At 41.6% G+C, this 22,850-nt stretch overlaps 1 protein-coding gene across 2 annotated transcripts in view; it reads right to left on the bottom strand.

Moving 5' to 3' along the window:
- Window positions 1-4,127: 4,127 nt before the first annotated feature.
- The window catches only part of INTS4 (integrator complex subunit 4), a 123,270-nt gene continuing 104,547 nt past the window's right edge, over window positions 4,128-22,850 (bottom strand). For both annotated transcript variants that reach the window (XM_007187586.2, XM_007187585.2), the window contains 6 exons: window positions 22,316-22,446; window positions 16,804-16,863; window positions 14,883-15,042; window positions 14,514-14,657; window positions 9,862-9,982; window positions 4,128-5,428 (listed from right to left, as the gene is read on the bottom strand). In XM_007187586.2, coding sequence (XP_007187648.1) covers window positions 5,250-5,428; window positions 9,862-9,982; window positions 14,514-14,657; window positions 14,883-15,042; window positions 16,804-16,863; window positions 22,316-22,446 — 795 coding nt within the window. In that variant the 3' untranslated portion in view covers window positions 4,128-5,249. The remainder of the gene's footprint in view (window positions 5,429-9,861; window positions 9,983-14,513; window positions 14,658-14,882; window positions 15,043-16,803; window positions 16,864-22,315; window positions 22,447-22,850) is intronic.

Genomic DNA, 22,850 nt, shown 5'->3' on the forward strand with positions numbered 1-22,850 from the left:
AGGGATCATATCAGTACCTGGAGTTATCATAGGTGTTAAGTTGGGTAATTCATAGAAAGTCTTGGCACATTGCCTGGCCTGTAGTAAGGACTCAATAAATTGAAACCATTGTCAGTATCTTTCTCCTAATGGGGCTGCTGTGTAAAGCTAACTGGTTTCATTTTATGGTTCTTAATATATCAGCTTATAACTTCATAGATTCATAGAATGTTGGAGCCCAAAGGAATTATCTACTCTATTCTCTCATTTATTCAGTAATTCTCTTTTATATTCATTTACGAGAGTCTCTTACTAATATTCTTATGACCAATTATTGCTGGATCCTAGGGGTACAGGAATGATACAGTTCTTGCCCTCAGGAGTTATGTGAGAGAGAAACAAATAAACAAGACAGTAATGATACAGTGTGTTAACATTATACTAGTTACAAGGTCCAGTGGTGGCACAAAGGGTGGACTAACTTATTCTACCAGAATGGGAGGAAAATTAGGGAAGACATCACTAAGGATGTAACACAAGTCTTAAAGGACAAGAAGAGGTTCATTTATTCACCAAACATTTGGGAACTATTTATTAGGGATGGTATCTATCATGGTCATAACTAAATAAAATTGCTCCACCCCAGCCCTTGTTGAAGCCACAGCCCAGAAAGCTGATCTTTGCTCCACATGATCCTGTTGCCTGACTGGCCCCACTGGGCATCTGACCTCAGGACAGCCAATCCGTAGACTGAACAGCAACTTAAGATGTGGCCTGGCCAGAAAAGATGAGCTAAGCCCATTGGAATGGAAAGTGATCTAATTTCTAAGCTTACCCAGCAAGAAAGTGGCAAAGGGAGGATTAGAACCCGATGCTGTGTCTTGATCTCTTTCTACCACCTTAGGAGGCCCGTGGGAGAGAGATCCTCACAGACCTGAGACTCAGCCTAGAGGTCTGAGAAGGTCTTGCTCAGTGCCCTTTCTACAACCAGCCATTTGTCAGATGACAGGATGTTTCTAGATCTCAGTTCCCTCAGCTCATAAAGCCAGACACATATATAGCTAGGAAGGATGTTTGATAAAATTTAGACTGTTTCTCTGGTTGATGCAATAAAAAATTTTTTTTGTCAAATGTAAGATGAGACAGCTCCAGTGGGTGTTGAATTAGGTGTGGGTGTAATCAATGTTCCTAAGTGAGTTGTCTCTACATTAAACAGAACTTAGTACAAACTTCTTTGAGACAGAAGTACCTGACAGTGAGGTTATTAAACTTTGTACAGAACCTGCTGATAGCCCCTACTTCTGAATCTGTTCTGCATGGTCAATGCTGGCAATTTGCAGAGCCTGGAGAGAAGCTCTTTTTCCATGACACTATACTTAGTCCCATGTCTTAATCATTAAACCCTTTGATTCAATTTGTAAGTTGCTTGCACAGCCCTCACTCTGCCCACATTTAATTTCTTCTAGCTTGAGCGGTTCCTAAGACGAGCAGTCTGTCAAGTGCTAGGTGTGTACCTTCTCCATAATTGTTTGCTGAGGTCAATCATGTCAAAGCCAAATATAAAGTCCTTTCAGAAACCCGACTCTCAGGGCTGGGTTTTGCAGGCAAGTCATGGTACTGCTAAACTTGCTCTGGATTCACGGACTCATTCCTTCTTTCCTTGCCTGGTATGTGCCAGGAGCTATGCTGGGGATACAACACAGACATTCTTACAGTCTAGCTATTCACAGAGTGGTTGGAAGAAACAGACATGTAAATATGCAGTGACGATGCAGAAGTTTCAAACTGGCACAAATCTACCTGGAGACAGGTTTTGTTTGTCTCAGAGTAATTTTAACATTTACTTTATTTAGTTACCAAAATTTTTAATGTGGTTATTTTTCACATGAAAATGCAGGTTTCTGGCTTTTCTGGAAGAATCAGAAAATCTGACATCACCAGGCCCATACCTATGAACTGACTGGAGCTGAATAGCAACTGCCTTCTTCTGACAGAGAATGTGCTGATTCCTCAAGTCTCTGTTATCTTCTTCCAGGTCACTTGACAACCCCCCCCTTTTTTAATTTGTACAAGGATTATTATTTTTCATAATTTTGAAAAATACATTCATGAAAATTACCTAGGATGCATTTATTAGATTGACAAAGCCACTTGACCCCTTTTTTTTCCCTGCCTACCTGCTTCAGAGGTTGGCATTTGTGAACCTGCAATAAATATCATGCTTGAAGAATGTATAGGAGGCTGTGCAACGCACCAAGCCCACAGGAGACATAGATAGGTTCCAGAATGAGGCTCAGTCCTGAAGAATGAAAAGAAAAGAACCATAGGAGACAATCTGAAGAGGACATTCCAGGGCTCAGCAAGTGCAAAGGTGTGAAGCAAGAGAGAGCATGGTTAAGTATTGGGAATAACTACAGATAATCCTCTACAGCTGGAGAAGTAGAGAATGTTTGGGGCACAGAGTATGAGGCTGGAGAGGACACAAGGGGCATAAAGAGCCTTCAAGGAGAGGAGTTTAGACTTTATCCTGGGGCCAGAAGTGACCCACTTAAAGGGGTTTAAAGCAGGGGAATGGTGTGATCAGATCAGGGTTTTAGAAAGATTACTCTGGCAGCTGTGTGAAGAGTAGACTGAAGGGGGCAAGATTTGAAGCAAGTAGCTCATTAAGAAGCTAATCCCATACCTTAGGAGTGATGATGAGGCTGCATCAAGACAGAACCACCAAATCAAGAAGAGGATTGAAACATTTAAGGAAGCAGAATCTAAAGGACTTGATGGCTGGTTTTATATGAGGCGTAAGGATAGAGTCCAATGTGACACAGTTTCTGGCTTTGACAAGGTACATAGTTGGCCACTGAAAAGGCAGAACAACAGATCCCTGTCATGAAAACCGTATTAGACTGAGAGGCCTGGGTTCCAGACTTGCTTCTACTAACTCAGTCTTTCTGGGCTTGCACATTCACTTATAAATGAGCGTGCCACACCGGAGCCATCTTTATGCTCCCTTCCAGGTTTCTGTCAGAAAAATCAAGATTCTCATAATTCACAGAGAATTCAGAGTAAAAGGAATTTAAAAGGTTAAGCCCAACCGCTCATATGATACTTGAATTCCTTTACGACAAACTTGTCAGGAGCTTGTTCAACCTCTGCTTGAACACATCCAGCATGGAAAACTCCTTATCTCCTAATGCAGCCCATTCAATTCTTACGCTCATTAGTGTAAGAATAAGGCTGCTCCTAATGCAGCCCATTCAATTCTTAAAAACTCATCCTGATACTAAGGTAAATTTTGCCCCTTCGTGTTTCTCCACCTTTGGTGGGAAAAGTACTATTTTGGGTTTTAAGACCTAGGATCAAATCCCACCCTTGCCCCTTAGGAGAAAGACATTACCTCTAAGTCTCCGTTTCCCCACCTGTAAAATGGGGAATGACCCAGAAGGATTTTTATAAAAGGAGTAGTGTATCTGAAAAGGATTCAGCATATTCTTCCCTTGGAAGGCTTTCTACAGCTATGGCATCAAAGGCTCAGTTGGCAGCGATGGGTCTTGATGTTTTCATCTGTGCTTCAACTCAGTAATCATCATTAGGGGCTTTGTGTCAGGGCCATGGTATGATTCAGCCTAGCTTTAAGCTTCACTTTATCTCCAAGGCAGGCTATTTTCTTTAGGGCATCTGTTGACACACGAGAGCCCACTGATGGCGCACCACTGAGATGTACTAAACAGGCGACGAGCACACTAGGAAAGTAAACCCCATGGAGGTGATCTTCTTCCCTTCGTCCCTCTACAGCAGTTATAACCTCCCAGAGCCAGACTGCCTGGGTTCAAATCCCAGCTCTGTCATTTACTAGTTGTGTGTCCTAGGCCAACTAGGCAGCTCCAACACTGCAGTCATCAGAGATGTAGTTCACAATATTATTTCTTATAGTGGATCCCTCTTTCTCATAATCCTGGTTTCTTTAAATTCTCTGAACTTCAACTGCCTTGTTTATAGAATAAATGTAACAGTACCTACTTCATAGGGTAGTTTTGAGGATTAAATGAGTTAATTCATGTAAAGGGCTTACAACACTGCTGGGCACACATTAGGTATATTAAACCAAAAGTCAAACATGCTTGAATTCAAATTCCAGCTCTGCCTCTGAGTAATTGTATGCTCTTGTTATTTTTATTAAGCTTTCCAAGTACCAAATATGATCAAGACTGGCCAAAGATTCAGATTTGCCAAGCATTACTTAATTAAACCCATTCAACAACCCTTAAGGTATAATTACCTCTGTTTTACAGATGAAAAAACTGAGGCACAGAGAGAAAATCTGAAGGTTCTTTTCCATATGGTATAGCTCAGGCCTTTGGAATCATCTTGGATTTGAATGAGTAAAGGCGTTATTACAGTTTTCCTACCAGTGACTTAACCTCTTAGTCTCACTTGGCTGTTGCAAGGATAAAATGACAGGTAAAGAACATAGCACAGGCCCTCACGTGGTTCACATCTCTGGAGCCTTTACTGTTCTTAGACCCCCGCTGCACCTTCAGCTCACATGCAGCTCCAGCGCTGGAGTCATCAGAGAAGTAGTGGGAAATGACTTTGTTTCTTACACTGGGTCCCTCTTTCCCATAATCCTGGTTTCTTTTGTAAAATATGGCCCTTCTCTCAGATTTTTGTTCTAAGGATAATGGCAGGCAAGATCAAGAATTTCCCTGAGGGATGAAAGTGATTCATTCTTCAGCTGTTCATTCAGTCCTTGGCCAGCTATTGCCTGAGTTAAGGAAGGAGACTCTCAGCAAGATAACGAAAGTCTAGGGCCCTTCAGGAACTGTCGGTGGTGAAAAAGTACAGCTGTGAAAGCTGCTTTGGAGTTGGCCCTGGCAAACAGACTATTGCTTTAAGAAATAAGATTATGGCTCCAATAACTGGTTCTTTGGAAGGGGCTAGAAAATTGGATCTTTTTGTTTCACACCTGAAGAATGTAGGCCTGCCGTATAAATGTTGAACCTATAGCTACACAGATTTCTAGAACAGCTTGGTGTCTCAACTTTACTGGGGGCAAGGCTAGGGAGGTAGGGGGTGGGGGATGGGATAGACTTGAAGGTTTTTGTTTTCTTAATGCAAAATAATTTATCCAATGTTCGATACCAGATGAGACTATAAGGGTCACATGTTCTTCCTTATGCCTATATACCATGTCCAGGTGAAATGCTCCAGGCTTCTGGCTCACTCTGATCCCAAAAAGGGCCTTTTAGGCCATGGCTGTAAAGACTACTTGTGACTCAGCGCCTTGCGGGTTTAGGCATTATGTAAACTTTTACAGACTTGCTGAAGGGGATGGTGCCCTCGATGCTGGTTTCCACCTGGGATGACATCTCACCACCCTCAATCCAGGGGGATTTTGGAATGCGTGAACTGGAGTTGTAGGCCAGCAGCAGTCTCACTTCCACCTGGCACGGTTCTAGAAAAAAAGACAAAAATCCTCTTTGATGGGGCAACACCTAGGAATTGGGATGAAATGTCAAGTAACAGCAACATCAAAGATAGAAGCAGTAGAGTTTCAAGAACATTTCTTCATCTGTCTGCATCCCTCCCTTCCCCCATCAGCATACAAAAACACTTCTCCAGCCTGAATATAGTGAGGCTGTTCCTAAGCCTGCAGATTTACTGCTGCTTCTCTGCCACTGCCACCTCCTCCTCCAGTCTCTTGGGCTCCCTGCAGCTCAGAGCCATGCTGCTGAGATGTTCAGAAAGCAAGCTAAAAAGGCCTCTTCCACAGAGGCCTTCCAGCCTCAAGACAGAGGGTCACAAAGTACAGGCATGTGGCCAATTCTTGTACCCAGATAATCATGCTCTTTCTGCACAGCTGATCTCAGGCCTGAGGGCTACATGCACAGTGGACTCTACCGCATTAGCGGAGAGGAAGCCTTTCATTAGGAAATAGTTTGGACAGAAAACTCTCACTACTGAACAGGAATATATTTCAGGGACCTAAAATCACGTCACTGAACCTTCCATTCTTTCATGACATGACATTACAATACTGATCTGGTGTCTTCATGTGGCAGGCCCCAGCAAAAATAAGTAAGACCTCCCTCAAGTTGCTGTTTGGCTGAGGAGGCAGAGACAGTTGCACTGGAGCACAGTGCACACTCTAGTCCGTAAGAGGTACTGAGGAGGGAGCTCAGGAAGGCTTTGGAATGGAACACCTGCTCTGTGCCAAGCATATAACCCCAAGAGTTCTTACCCTGCCACACCATGAAAGAAAGACTGTCACAATCCCAAAAAAGTCCCAAGACTCTGAGAGGTTCTAAGTGACTACCCAAATCCACACCAGTGACAGAATTTGAGCTCAGTTCATAAACTGAAGCAACTAATCTTTCTTTCTTTTTTTTTTTAAATAAATTTATTTATTTATTTATTTATTTTTGGCTGTGTTGGGTCTTCATTTCTGTGCGAGGGCTTTCTCCAGTTGTGGCGAGCGGGGGCCACTCTTCATCGCGGTGCGCGGGCCTCTCACTGTCGCGGCCTCTCGTTGCGGAGCACAGGCTCCAGACGCGCAGGCTCAGTAGTTGTGGCTCACAGGCCCAGCTGCTCCGCGGCACGTGGGATCTTCCCAGACCAGGGCTCGAACCCGTGTCCCGTGCATCGGCAGGCAGACCCTCAACCACTGCGCCACCAGGGAAGCCCCGCAACTAATCTTTCTATTCACCATGTGGCTTCCATAAAGAAGGGGGAGAGGATTTCAGAAAAACATAAGGGCAAGTGCAGAGGCCAAGAACACCGCTAGCTTGGGTGTCCTCCTTGATTTTGTGTGACTGGGTAATCTCATGAAAGGTGCAAGTATTAAAGATGAGCCCAAGGCTAAGAGGTTTACAGGGCAGGAATGAGGGCTGGATGGATCTAAATGAACAAGGGCAGAGGTCCCAGGACTTCTCAATGCCTCCCCAGATGTGTTCCTGGTTACTTCCAGACTTCTCCCTAGGGATCAGAATACAGAGTAGATTGCTGTCCTCCAGGAAGGGAAAGGCTGGCAGGCAACCAGAGCAACCTAGCCAACCCCAGAGAGCAACCTCAGCATCACCTTTTCACATGGGGCCTTTTACCAGCCTGGAGTGTATCTGTAATGAAACTAGCACTGCTTTCTGGTACTAGGCTCCAGTATCAGCTCTCCCACTATGCTCTCCTTTCTTGTCCTAGATGGCTATTGCCAACCCCTGAACCACAATCTAGCCCTGGCTCTCACAGCACTTTCAGGAGCCAAATACTGGTAAGGTCAGAGGACTAAACCCCATCTGGTCATTATGCCTTCTCTCACCAGCACGTGGGAAGACTGGCAATTCAAGCCACTGCCAACAGCTGAAAGGAGCAGGGAGAAGAAACAAGAGGGAAAGAGACAGTGGGAAAAAGAGACAAAAGATCATCTGGGAAAAATCATGCTACCTATTTATCGTGCTTGGAAGAATATGTCTTTATGAGGTATATATTATTACTCCAATCTTAAAGGAAAATGAGATAGAGAGGTTAAATAACTTTCTCAGGATCACACAGCAAGTAAGGCAGAATTTGGAAACTCGTCTATGTGACTCAAACCTTGTGACCTGGCAGCATTCTGTCTCCCAAAGGAGAGGCCCTTGGTAGGGAGCTGAGGGACTAGATGGAGGGGCCCCTTACCAATACCAGGCACCATCTCCTGGATTAGGAGAAAGAGGTGCTGGCACCTTCAGAATGAGAACACGTTTCACTTTAGTGTCCCAGGTCAGATGGGAGGATGGTACAGTGAAAAAACCAAGGGATTTAGGAGTTAGGAACTCTGCGTGCCAGCCTCAGTGCCATTACTGTTCAGCTACATGGGCCTCCACTTATGCATCTACAAAATTAAGAGCAGAATACTAATTCCCACCACAAAGTTGCCTAAGAATTAAATGAATTTTAATTGCAAATTTAAAATCCTATATTCAGTTTTCATTATTTGTTGAGCACCTACTCCATGTCAGGCACTAGGGACACAGAGGTTAAAGATGACGAGCAAGTTCCCTGTTCTCAAGGAGCCTACATTCTAATTGGAGAGAAAGTCAATAAACAAATGAGAAAACATCTGACACTAATAAGTGCAGAGCAGAGAATTAAAATAGAGATTTGTAATTGTGACTAAGTAGCAACCTCTCAGAGGAGGTGATCCTGGATGAATTACAATTCTTCAGGCTCAGGACAGCCCGAATTGTAGGCCTGGTTCAGGCAATGACCTGCTGTGTGGCCAGGGGCAAGTCAATATGCCCCTCAAAACCTTTCAAGCTCTTCTGAGCTCTAACATGCTGTTTTGCTTCCCTCAGTCTTAACCCTGCAAAACAACGCTGTCCTACAGCATTTCTTTCCCCATATCTAGGATCCCTTCACCACAAGAGATTAAAATAAGGAACTCTACGTTTCTGTGGACTTGCACTGTGGCAAGCAGCAAGGATATGGATTGAGGGACACTCAGAGAGGCAGATTCTGGGTAAGGGCATTGCTGGATCTGCTCCCTCAATTTTGCCAGGCCTGCTGGACCCCCGAAGGGGCTGCCCTGACACTCAACAGCACCACCTCCTCTTTGTGAAAACTTTATAAAGTCATCTATACCTGCCTAACACCCTTGACAGAGGAAAACCATTAATAATGGCAATAAACAGTTACTCATGTAGGGCTTCCCTGGTGGCGCAGTGGTTTAGAATCTGCCTGCCAATGCAGGGGACACGGGTTCAAGCCCTGGTCTGGGAAGATCCCACGTGCCGCGGAGCAACTAGGCCCATGAGCCACAATTACTGAGCCTGCGCGTCTGGAGCCTGTGCTCCACAACAAGAGAGGCCGCGATAGTGAGAGGCCCGCGCACCGCGATGAAGAGTGGCCCCCGCTTGCCACAACTAGAGAAAGCCCTCGCACAGAAACGAAGACCCAACACAGCCATAAATAAATAAATAAATAATTAAAAACAAAACAAAACAAAAAACAGTTACTCATGTATTCAAAAATACAGTGAAAGAAAATTCCAGAAGGCATCCACCTATTTCTAAAATAAACCAAATTTGGTGGTATTGAACACCTTCTCCAGTAACAACCATGCTTCTGAATCACCTTCGGTGATTTACGCAACACCACCGAGGCCAATTCTCTCCCACATTTTAGGTTCTGCAGACTGAGTCTTTTTCAAAGTTTCCAAAGCAGCCTTACAGGCTTTGGAAGTGTAATGTCATTGCACTTGTATTCTCTCGTTTTATTCTTTACAAATGAAAGAAAAATACTTATGTAACCTCCATGTCTCTTCTCAAATTATCAAGGTCCTACTCAGTTGCTGTATGGCAGGGTAAAATAGGAATAGATCACCTTACTTTGCATTACCGCACAAACCAGCCCATGTGGGAAGGGAAGGCAGGAACAGTTGTCATTTTACTTGTTCTGGGGGAATGAACTGAATTGTTCATACACAAAAAAGAGTGATTGTAAATTTCTGGTAAGAAATATAAAACTGTTTAATTTCCAGACAGAGTAGTCCTCAGAATTAAGTAGTAAAGAATTGTTATCTTAATTTGGAAGGTGAGGAAACAGATTCAGAAGGGAGAGTAGCTTGTCCAAGTGTACACAGCAATTCAGTGGCAGTGTTAGGATAAGAAAATAGTCTCCTGGTGTCCAGCCCATGGTTCTTTCAATGAGACTCCATTCTACTGTAATCTCCTTTTCATCTTTTGAAAAAATCTTGTGCTGTGTATAATCAAAGCAATGCAGCAAATTAGTCTAAATGTACCCAGTTTGAGCTTTCAAGCTCCTTAAGAAATCAAGTTCAACCCTCAGCAGGCCTGGTTCAATCACGTATTTTTCAAACTACAAAAAAACCAATGCCTTGGCCCACTGACTCCTTACCTGTCCAGGCAGTGTGGGAGAGGTACACCTGAGTGATAAGCCGGTGCCGCCCTGGGCCAGGATTCCGAAAGTCTGCCGGCTTAGGGTGGATCATCTGAGCTTGGCCATCTGGATATGAGACCTAAGAGGTGACAGAAGTGAGAAAAAGAGGCAGAAGAGCTGTGAGCTTTTAACAGAATTGCTGGTGACATCTGCTGTGAACCCCAAAACAGGAGGAAAAGAAGACACTATCCTTCATACGAAACTGCTCCTGGAGGGGAGGACAACACTGTCGAAATCTCTCTACCCCCCTCCCCAGTACAAAGCAGTATGTGATAAATGTTTCCTGAAATCATGGTGAATGAGTGACAGGAATAAAGTGCCTCTATTAAGTACATGGATAGGTTAAAATATTAATCCTGATGTGAAAAGCCTTCTCAGACACCCCCATCAGGATGACTCTCCTTCCTCTGGCTCCAAATCATATCATGGCCCAGGATCCATCACCAACTACCAAGGATTAAGAATAATTCTGTAACTCTCCACTAGATCATAAGCAGCTAGGAAGCTGTTTATCTATCTCCTTCTACAGAGACAGTGCTCAGTGCTCAAATCACTGGCCAGTTCTTCAAATCTTACAAGCTGCCAAAGAACTCTCCTCAACACCCAGGGGGACCTCACAGCTATCTGTGTAGAGGGCCTATTATTATATACTGCACAGTGTACAAATGAGCTAAATGAACAAATGAAGCATATCCTAGAAACACACAGGTCCTGGGCTACGGGACTACACTGATAGGGGTAAAGTAGGGACCACACAGGTCTTTCAGCTTTGAAACTCTGGGGAGGCATGTCTCAGCCCACCTGCCCCAGAATCTCATCTGTCCGGAAGTGTTGGGGCATGGTAGCTGAACTGGACAATGCTTTCCTACTGTCAGGGCTGTCCCATGACTGAGCAGCGAGTTCCCCATCTCCCAGCCTGCAGAGGTATCCAAACAGTCTGGCCATGCATGTAGTAGAGCTACTCTGAAGGTGATCTTTCAGTAGAGTCTAGCAGATGATCCTTAAATAATCTATACCTGCAATCTCATTTATGCTCAATTGGTCAGCGAACTTTTTCCAAGGACAATGTGAAACAGGGGTTCTCAACCCTGGCTGCACATTAGAATCACCTATGAGCTCTTAAATAAAAAATACTGGTAGTCATGGGCCCTACTCTCAGGATTCTGATTTAACTGGTGTAGGCTGAGGCCCCGTGCATCAGTACTTTTTAAGACTTTCTGTATAATTCTAAAGTGCAGCTAGGGTGGAGAACCACTAACGTTGGGGCTGAGAAATAAAACATTGCCCACCACATCAGTAAACAAAGGATTTCGGGCCATCAGCAACCGCAGCCGCCCTCCAGCGGTGAGCCCTGAGGGATCTCAGGGAGGAAACAAGGAATGACCGCAGTCATCAGACTGCAGCCACCCCAATGGTACAGCTTGAGGAAACTCAGGAAGAGGAAACAGGATACTGGTCCCAGAGAGCTGAGGTGCATATCAAAGGAAGGATTTCAATGAGTCCAGACTCTTGCATCTTCCCTTATGTAGAAAAGTGCTAAATTCCTTAACTTGAGATATCTAGTTTTCTTTTATTAACAGTAGTCTTTTGTTCCGACTACCTGGTGTTGTTGCAAAAACTCCTATATATCCTGGTTTCCCCCTTCCTCTTCCGAACAGTTTTCTCAGCATTTATCTGAGATGCTGTCTCCCAGGCTTGCGACAATCTATACCTGCAATCTAAGAATGTCTGCCAAAAAAAACATAACTCTCAAATTCTAGGTTGTGCATTTATTTTTGGTAGACAGGGGAAAACAAACCAACAAACAAAACACTGCCGCCCAACAAAACTGCAGCTCAGAGTTAGTTCTCTGTAGGTCTCATGATTTATAATAATTCCTGCTGGGAAGCCAGAAGATTTTTTTCCTCTACTGTCACCATAGGCAAATATTAACCGACTTCAGGGCCTGATTCATCCTTACTCTCTTCCAGGAAGCCGACCCTGCCTGCTCCAGGCTATTTTTCTGTACTTACTGCAGGTGATTGCATCCCTAACTTTTATTCATATTCCTTCTGTTTGGAATACCTCTATCGCTTGCTCTTAATCATCCTTTATCTCATCCATGTAACAGTATCTCCACAAAGTCTTTCTTTTCCTTAGTCACACTCTACAAATTAAGGGCTTCTCCATAGTACTCTTTATAATTTATACACACACACACACACACACACACACGTATATATACACACATATGTATATATTTGTGTGTATATATATAAATATATATATATATATATTTAAAAGTATATTGCAGAATGGTTTTATAGTAGCCAAAATTGGAAATAACCCTGTAGGGGAGAAAAATTAATTTCCCCTCTACCTTTCTAGGTTCTTGGCTGAGACCCTGCTATAATAAAAGGCAGATTAACAGGAGAAAAACAAATAGAAGTTAATAACAAATATGTCTCCTCTATATAAGGAAGAGACCTAGGAAAACTGAGTAACTCCCTGAAACTAACCAAGCCATCACCTTAAATACCATATTCAGCTAAAAACAAAAGAAAGATGTTGAAGAGGAAGGGAGCCTGTTATGGGAGGTTATCAGGTAAAACACAATAATCAAGGGTACGAGTGTTATGCAAATTTAAGTTGGCATAGTCTTCACTGATGAGTTTCTAGACATTTAGTCTTGCTTCCCTTTTTGGAACTGAGAGGGAGATACCTTACAAATGGAGATTTCCCTTATAAATGTAAATTTCCCTCACAAAAGGGCAATTCTACTCTGTTTCCAGTCTACAGCCTCTCAAAAATAATCATCCTAAAATAATCCTTAGGCCAAAAAGGCTTATTTTGGGGTGGTGTATTATGTTCCCCTTCATTCCTGCCTTTGAAACTTCTAAGAAGCTTCACAATCCAGAAGCTAAGTCGGTAGATCGGTCCATTATCTCACTGAACCAGTCTCTTAGTCTTTTTTTTTTTTTTTTTAATCTTTATTTTCTTTATTTATTTCGTTCATTGGTTGGTTGGTTGTGCCAGGTCTTAGTTGCGGCAGGTGGATTCCTTAGTTGCAGTACGTGGGCTCCTTAGGTAACAGGGAAGAGCCAAATCTGGCTACATGTTGGACCTGTTTCTTTTACTTTAACCTTTGCTTTCCTGCTCTTGTTCACTAAAAGGATACTGTCTGTACATAATGGCCTGCCTCGGGGAACCCTGTCCCTCTGCCTGAATGTTAAACCAAAGTGCCTTTGTTGGGGGAAGCAACCTGACCCTGTCCACCTGTGGATGGCTGCAAGAAAGAAGAAATTAACACATCCCCTCCCTGAGGCTAGCCATTCCAGGGGACATTTGCAAAACTTATGGCCTTTTTACTATACTTCCTCATCTCCTCCCCCTCTCTGTTCTATAAAGGAAACTGGCATCCAAACCCAGAAAAGATGGTTTTTCGGAGACACTACTAGTCTGCCATCTTCTTGGTCTGCCGGCTTTCCGAATAAAGTCGTATTCCTTGCCTCAACACCTCCTCTCCCGATTCACTGGCCTGTCATGCAGTGAGCAGAGCGAGCTTGAACTCAGTGACACTTAGTTGCGGCAGGTGGGCTCCTTGGTTGCGGCATGTGGGCTCCCTAGCTGAGGCACATGAAATCTTAGTTGCGGCATGCATGTGGGATCTAGTTCCCTGACCAGGGATCAAACCCGGGCCCCCTGCATTGGGAGCGTGGAGTCTTATCCACTGCACCACCAGGGAAGTCCCAGTCTCTTAGTCTTGAGAAGAGGTCAGGTTATTTAAAACGTTAGGTCTCATTTCAGGAGGCAGTGTTGCAAGTGGCTCCCAAAGTTGGATCTATGTTGTGTGAGCAATCTGGATTTAATAAGAGGCCATAACATTCTTAATTCATCCTGTGCCTGTCTGAACTGATGACTGAACTTCTGTTTTACAACTGCCTGTCCATTTGTCTGTCTCTCACTGAAACTAAGCATCCTGAGGGCACGAATTCTGACATGTCTGCCTAGCACTTAGCATGTGCAGTAGAGTAAGCATGGACGGATGGAAGGGAAGGAGGGAGGGAGCGGGGGTGGGGGTGTAAATGGGTAGGACTCTTAGTGGGGCTTAACTACAGACTATTAAATTGATTAGTGTCTATACTGCATCTCTCCTGTCTCTCTAGTACATCTATCTAACTTGGAAAGAATACTCCCTAGTGACTGCTTTTTCCCACCCATAAACTGTATTCACCAAGCTGACCCACCCACAACCGGAAAAGGACTTATTACAGTTTGCTTATAGCCCTGAAAACACCAAGTCTTAACTTTACATTATAAGAATAGAAGCGGCCCTGTCATTTAGTGAACACTTACTGGGGATCAGGAACTTTATACACATCACTTCATTTCAATGTCAACTATTGCTATTTGTCAGTTGCAGAATCTAAGGTTCAGAGTTTAAAGTAACTTCCTCCAGACCATAACCAGCAGTAGAGCTGGGATTCACGCCCAGGCTCTTGTCCATAAAAACTTATCTCTTCTCTCTCCCCAGTTTCTGTCCCTCAGGTAGAGATTACAGGGGTGCTAAAGTTAAAAGTTCCAACACAAAGTCAGTTTAGAAGCTCCATGGGGACCAAAACCTGACAGACCTGGACCTTCACAGTGCTCTGAGGATCCTGCACATGTTCCAGGGTTGCATCGACATCCAGGGCCACCACCAACCCAGATGTAAACCGCAAAGGGTTGTCTGACTCGCCTGCTGGCTCAATAATGGTGGCTGAGGCTTTGTGGATCTGTAAGCAAGAAGAAAATATGATTCTAAAGCCAGGTCATCTCTAGGTAACAAAACATGATCCTTGCCTTTCTGTCTCCTTATCTAATGGGTGGACATATGTTAGTCAATCAGAGGAAAGGCCCTAACCCAGCTCCTCCACTGGTCAAAGAAGATCACCAAGATGAGCAGTTTTGGATGCTCTCTGGATGGATTTCGCCTGAAGGGGTATGACACAGACGCTGACCTGCTCTGGAAGGGGGAGGTGTAGGAAGGTACTCTGCCGCAGCATGGTATGTAGAATTTTGACCACTTCTGCAGGTTTGGATGTCATGAGTCGGGGCATGAGGTCAAGAAGTTTGTCCACAAAGCTGTCCTGCAGGTGGGGCAAATCAGCGATGAAACACCTGAAGGAACAAACAGAAGCAACTATGCATTCATTCACCACAGGCTGAGTCCCAAACTTCTGCCAAGTCCTGAGGTAGGAAAAGTGATGAACTGGAGGAGTTCATGGTTACCGAGGAAAGCCATGCACCTATGTAATTATGCTGTAGTGACATGACCATCATAATAGCCTTGCTTATTAAATACCTATATATGCCAGGCATCCTCTTGTTTTACACTATCTTATTTAATCCTCCCAGCAATCCTGTGCATTATTAGAATTATTATTGTCATATTACAGATTCATTAATTAATATAATAAATATGTCTTTAGGCCTTACCAAGTAGTATTCTAGACACTGGGGACATGACACTGAGCAAAATAGAAGAAAAAGCCTGTCTTAATGGAGCATCACTGATAGGAACATTGAGACTCAGAGAGGATAATGTTGTACTGAGGCTTAAAAAAAGTTAAGTAACTTACTCCCAGCTCTGAATGATTCCACAGTACTCTGCTTTGTAGAAGGAGATAGTCAAAAAATATTTCACTGAGGGGTGATTTCAGTACAGGGACTCAGAGGCTGAATTAAGAAAGAATGTGCAGCTCTTAACAACAGATCCTCATCTGTGGCAAATCAGAGCTGTCATCTTTCCAAAAATCTCTCCAACCCAGCTGTGCAAAAACAGACTCTCCACCTTAAAGAATCTAAAACCATGTCTAACTAAATCAGTTTGCTGTACACCAGAAACATATACAACATTGTAAACCAACTATACTTCAATTAAAAAAAAAATCTAAAACCAAAAGTAAGGCATGGACTTCGTAGAGATTTGAAGTCAGGATCTAAAGAGTCAAGCTAGATTGTACCATTTACTACAGAGCAGCTCCTATTGGTGAAGAGTAGTATTGCAACTCAGCCCTATAGGAAGCTATCATCACCCAAATGAAAAAAGCCTGAAAAGTGTAGAGTCATACAAACCCGTAGAGTCAGGTTTGGTAAAGTTCATGGGGGTAGAAGCAAGGAGTGAAAAAATGAAATATTAGACTTAATACATATTAGATTTTAAAATCCTATAAATGCCTTCTTCCCAGTATTGTATCGCCAGCATACCACAGGTCACAGTCGAGGTCACTACCTCGACCCCCACTGTTTCACCAAGCATTCCACTCATCGACTGCATCTGTTTTAGCTGATTTACTTCATAATGAATCCTGAGAAAACATATCTATGCTACAAAATAAAAGCTACCTATAGAATGATGGAACAATTTTTGTAGATTAGAGAGAAATACGCAAGTTTAAGAACCATGGTGCAAAAAAATAGAAACGTGGTTTTTCAACAAGAGTTTGAGTTTTCCCACATAATATTTGTCTTTTTCTGGCCCAGCTGAGTGCTGAATCAAAAAAATTCCTGGTGTTTTTATTATTATGTTGTATGTTTAGCTAACTTAAGAAGTTTATATACCAGTAAAGAAAATACAGTTATCTCTCAGTATCTGTGGTGGATTGGTTCCAGGACCCCTTGCAAATACCAAAATCCACGGATGCTCAAGTCCTTTATATAAAATGGAATAATACAGTCGAACCCTCCATATCCATGAATGCAGAACCCATGGATACTGAGAGCCACCTGTATACAAATTAGGGCACACTGCATGTATAATAATAGCTTGGCTGCATGGGCTAAACCAAAGATTCTGGCTTGTGATTGCTCTTGTTTCCCTGTAAGTGCGATCTCTACATAACCAAGATTTAATAAGCTAGAAGGTGATGAAATACTTACCTCTGAAAAAAGTCCACTTCCTGTAAAAATTTTTCACACATCCCAAATAAGGGGTCAACTCTGTAGAAAAGAAAAAACAACAAAACAAAACAAACAAAAAAACCCATGTAATTTGCTTGTGAAATCTGAGAACTGAGGAGTAAAGACCAAAGTTCCAGAAACCTGAGCCCACAAGAAAAGACGATAAGCATATTATACTATAAAAATTATCTGTGAGAGAAATAGAGGACTCCTAATGGACCTAGGGGGAAATATTTGTCAGGATCCCAAGACCTAATTAAAACACTGCAGTGCCCATTAGGCTCAATGTACATTCAAAATCAAAGACTATCACAGGCCACACTTGGCACCAGATTCAGTAAGGATATAGCACAGGAGCACAGCTTACAGGCAGTGCAATGTCATATTCCTCCTCTGCAGGAGTCCTTGCAGCAGCCCATTCAGCCATCTACATAGCTGTCTGGGAGCTCTGACCTTGCCACTGATAGCTCAGGTTCAAGGAGATGAGATCTACATCAGGCGAATGTGGAGACCATCTTCACTTAGAAGCCTCATGCTCCATAGGTGCTAATATCTCTTGAAGTAATCCAAAGGCATACCTTCCAGGGTCCCCACAGGGATATGCTCAGTTACAAGAATCACTGCATTCAATGAAGCCCAAAGCTATGGTGTCTGCATTAGGTAATTATAGTTCACTGATAGTTCCTTCTAGTCTACATGTAATTTTCTCAGAGATCATTTTTACCATAGCAGTGTCACCTAGTAATAGAGTTGTTGCGATCAGCTTTCCAGGAAATAGACCTGGAAACCAAAGGTCAAATTCTCATGCAGAAGGGGAAAAGGTTTTGTTACTACTTTGCACACAGACACAGACTATATGCTTTCTTCTCTATCTTGGCTTCTTTGGTCCCGCAGTACTTAGACTATTTCATTTCTGTAAAAACTTAAATGTATACCTAAATAAGCCAGGCAACATGCCAGGACAAATAACTTACTAATCACACAACAGATTTTTCCTTTGATCTTTGTGCATTTTATTTCTTATAATTTCTGCAGGGAATGTTCCACTTATTTTCATTAATATATTATTAATTGAAGGAGTAAAGTTCCAGTGAAGAAAAAACAAATACTCTTTCCTTATATAAAAACATGTGAGAGAATGGTATCAAGGTTCTTAATAACCGAGTCAAGTTTTTCCACTAAGCTGTAAGCTCCATGAAGAGTAGGGACTTTGTATCATTCATCATGTATTTCCTGACACAAGCAGCTATTCAATAAATATTTGTTGAATGGATAAATAAATGATAAATGGCAGATGGAAATGTACTCTACAATCAACATTAATTTGAATTATTTTCCTAAAAAGCAGGTAGCACTTGAAACTTTCTTAACTCTGACAAACTATTAGAAGTGGAGCTGAAATTTACTGGTGAGGTTAACCAACCAAAGACCACCTAGGATGAGAGGGCTGGAAGGGAGAACTCCAGCTAAGCAGAGATTGAAATGAAAGCAATTTGGCCAAGTAGCACCTTTTTTGGCTTGCTCACATACAACCAACTTGGAGAATTTCCAAGCAGTAAAATACAAAAAGATTTGGGAACTCTTCCCCAACCCCCAAACAGAGTAGGTAGCCTCACCTACATGGTACGTACATGAAGTAGGCCTCTAGCACTCTAAGAACCCCCACTTTCAATGTAAGAGTGAGGCCCACTAGGGGAAACCAAACACTGACCTATAACTGTTGGGGAAGCCTATACCAGTTACCAATTTAAACTAGTCTAAACTTTCACTTGTAAGTATTCAAAGACAATGAAAAATTATTAGATGTTATAAGGATGATAAGGAGCTGTAAAGGAGACCAAGCAGACCTCAATGAGGTAATGTCAAGGGAAGAAAGCGCAGAAAGCTTTTTTAAAAATTCTAATAAACAACCTGATTAAGATTTAAGAGGAGATTTGAAAGGATATTGCATTGATAAAGCGAGAAAAACGGCTACAAAAAAGGTACACAGAAGAAAGCACACTTGGAAACAATAATAATGAAATCAACTCAACAACTGAAGAACACTAGAACGAAAAATGATGAAAACTGAAATGGTAAATTAAAAGAGTATGTTGAGGAATTTACTCAGAATATAAAGTAGAAAAAGAAACTGAAATTATGAGAGAAAAGATAAGATATAGGGAAAATAGATCCAGAAGATACAATATCCAGTATGGTAGACTGGAGTGGATGGAAGAAGTAGTAATTAAAGAAATAACAGAGGGAAAAAATCCCTGAGATAAAACAGAGCTGAGACTTCGAAGTCCCATTAAAGGTCAGTAAGAATAATGAAAGGAAACACATAACTAGACATACCCTGATGAAATTTCTGAATTAGAAAAAGAAAAAGTTTACAGCTTTGAGCCATGAAAAATAAGCTAACTACAAAGGAAAGAGAATCAGACAGACATCAGACATCCTAACTGTAACATTAAATACTAAAAGGCAACATAGCAATACTAACAGAGTTCTGAAAGAATTCCAATTATGTATGAGAGCAAAAGAAAGGCAGTTTTAGATATGCGAAGTCTCAATGAGTATACTACTTACATACTTACTCTGAAAAACAATACTAGCGAATGAGTTCCAGTCAGATAAATAGTGAATTAGAACAAGGAATTTTAAAAGGCAATTGTGATACATAAAGAACAGTGGTGGGTAAGCTGGAGCTAAATTATTTTGATAATGTACTTATAAAGAGTAATGCATATTTTAAGAAAGAATTCTTAAAATAAGAGATCCGTTAAAAACCATAACCAATATATTGTACAGCACAGGGAATTATAGCCATTATCTTATAATAACTTTTAATGGAGTATAATCTGTAAAAATGCTGAATCACTATGCTGTACACCTGAAACTAATATTGTATACCAACTATACTTCAATTTAAAAAAAGACAATCTGAAACTAAATTCTAAATTATTTAACAGCATGAAACAATCAAATAAAAGTACACTAAAACTTTCATTTTGATTAGATGTGGTCTTGATAGAGATGATCATAAATTCTATTTTTTTTTAAATTTATTTATTCATGGCTCTGTTGGGTCTTCGTTTCTGTGCGAGGGCTTTCTCCAGTTGCGGCAAGTGGGGGCCATTCTTCATCGCGGTGCGCGGGCCTCTCACTATCGCGGCCTCTCTTGTTGCGGAGCACAGGCTCCAGACGCGCAGGCTCAGTAATTGTGGCTCACGGGCCCAGTCGCTCGCGGCATGTGGGATCTTCCCAGACCAGGGCTCGAACCCGTGTCCCCTGCATTGGCAGGCAGATTCTCAACCACTGCGCCACCAGGGAAGCCCCTAAATTCTATTTTTTAATGCTGAAAAATATAAGGTCAATCTGTTTATTAAAAATATAAGGGTAGGGATTCCCTGGTGGCGCAGTGGTTAAGAATCCGCCAGCCAGTGTAGGGGACACGGGTTCGAGCCCTGGTCCGGGAAGATCCCACATGCCGTGGAGCAACTACACCTGTGTGCCACAACTACTGAGCCTGTGCTCTAGAGCCCATGCTCCGCAACAAAGAGAAGCCACTGCAATGAGAAGCCCGCGCACCGCAATGAAGAGTAGCCCCCGCTCGTTGCAAAAAGAAAGCCCACACACAGCAACGAGGACCCAACACAGCCAAAAATAAAAAAAATTTTTTTAATATATATATATAAGAGTAAAAATACTATTTATACAACTAAAATGAGCTAACATTTGTCAAGTGTTTACTCTTAACGTGTCAGGCAGTATTTTAAGGGCTTCACATATAATAATTCAATAATCCTTACAATAACCCTATGACAGAGAGGCAAGTACTATTATTATCCCAGTTTAACTTATGGGAAACAAACTGAGACAGAAGTTCTTAAGTAACTTTTCCAAGGTCACTAAGTTTGCAAATGGTGGAGTCAAGATCGGAATCAAAGCAATGAGGCACCCCAGCCCTCTTAATCATTATGTTCTACTGCCTCTCACTTGAAGAGGTTAAAATTAGGGTACAGAACTTTCAAACCCCTGGAAGAAGAAAAAACCAAAAAGAAACAAAACAATCAAAAACTTCCAGCAAAAATCAAGGAAAAAGAAAAAGAAGCAGGAATGCATACAAATGGAAAATATAAAATAATATAGCATGAGTAAAGACCAAATATATTGGAATCTTTATATAATGACATGGAAATACGAAATATTAAATTGTTGGATGAAATGAAAATATGGCAGAACAGCCAAGTATATTATGATTCGATTTACACTAATAAATACACACATTTATAATCTACACTTTTAGTCATTTGTTTTACAAGGGGTAGATTACCAGAGAACAGAATGTTCACTTAATCTGCAATACTTAAATTTTTACAATAATCATATATAAACTGAAAAAGATATTTATTTTCTTTAAATAAAAATGTGTAGATGCCATCACAAGCACCAATCTTTTCTCAGCTGTGACTGGCACATGGCAGGGATTAAACATTTGTTAAATGAATGTATGGCTATCTCTAAGATTAAATCACTACCTGAGTTTATCAGGTCGCTATCAAGATAAGCAAAGAAATAAAATAACACAATGTTCGTTTTAATGTATTTTTCAGTGCTTACTTAAACACTCATATTTATTTCTCTACACTATTTTTAGGCTGCCACAACTGGTGGACTGAGCATCAAATGTGTCTCCTGTCTGATAACGAGTTTCCTAAGTACTATATTATATTAAATCCGTGCTGCCATTATTCTTAAGATGCACCTGTATTTTATGAAACACCAAGAAACAAAAACACTTTCAATCAAACTATGGCACACCATCAAAATACCTGATTTCAGAGAAGTAAAATTTTTAAACGTGCATTTTAGAATCAATGAAATATAGCAATTCTCATTATCAGAAAGTCTAACAGCTACCATTATAATGAGCTCTTACTATGTACTAAGTACCATGCTAAGTGCTTTTACACGTATTATCCCATTCATTTTTCACGGAAACCCCATGAGATAGATGCTGTCATGGTTCTCATTTTACAGACAGGAAAACAAGGCACAGAGAGGCTAAAAAAACCTGTCTGTAATCAAACAACAAGTAAGTAGAGAGGTCAGGATTTGAACAAAGTAGTCTCACAGCACCATACATTCTCATAATTTGTCTTTACTGCCTAAGATAGAGCACTAGTCTCATCAGAAGAGAAAAAAAGTGGTTCTGGCACTATATTCTTAAAGAAATCTGTCAAGGACTATACAGAATGCCTTGTTGCCAGATGAAGCCCTATGCTGTGTTGTAGGCAAAGGAGAGCCACCAAAGGGTTTTTCCAGGGATCTAATCTGATCCAAGAATGTAACTTGGAATATCTGAAAAAATGAAGAGCTTGTATACCCCTTAGGAAGTCTTTCTTAAATATTATTTCAGGCATCATTAACCTTGGTGAGATCTCTGAATGCAGTTGTAAGTGCCTTAAAGACTCAGCCACCCTTTTTCACCAACCACACATCTTACCCTCGAGCAGTCCGTGCTGTTACTATAAGTTGCAAGGCTTTGGCCTGCAGCCTCATGTGATGGATAATCACCACCTGCTTGTTCTCCACGCCACTATACATGAACTCCATTTTGTAGGTTTCTTCCATGATCTATAAGGAAAAGGTAAGTAATAAGCAGCGAAAATATCATTATAGTCTTACATAAGAGCAAAGAGCAGCACAGGATTCTAAGTGAAACCAGATCTGAACAGAGTGCTTTTTTTAATGCCTATGCTTTAATTCTGAACTGAGATTTTTAAGTGCCTATGTTGAGAGAAATTAGTGTAATTTGAGAGAAATTAATATACATGTTGAGAGAATACATTATTCTGTCAATTAAAAAAACAAACTTTCATCTGGTAATATCATCTTAGTTGATGATATAAAGATATGAAAATTTAAACACTGATAAAACTGTAAAGCACTGCTTGTAACTAAAGCAAATTCACTGTGATGTGGTGGCAAATGAATACGTATGGAAACGTAATCCTCAGGAAAAGTCCTCAAGAACTTAG

The sequence above is a fragment of the Balaenoptera acutorostrata genome, chromosome 9 (assembly GCF_949987535.1).
Source record: "Balaenoptera acutorostrata chromosome 9, mBalAcu1.1, whole genome shotgun sequence".
Lineage (NCBI taxonomy): Eukaryota > Metazoa > Chordata > Mammalia > Artiodactyla > Balaenopteridae > Balaenoptera > Balaenoptera acutorostrata.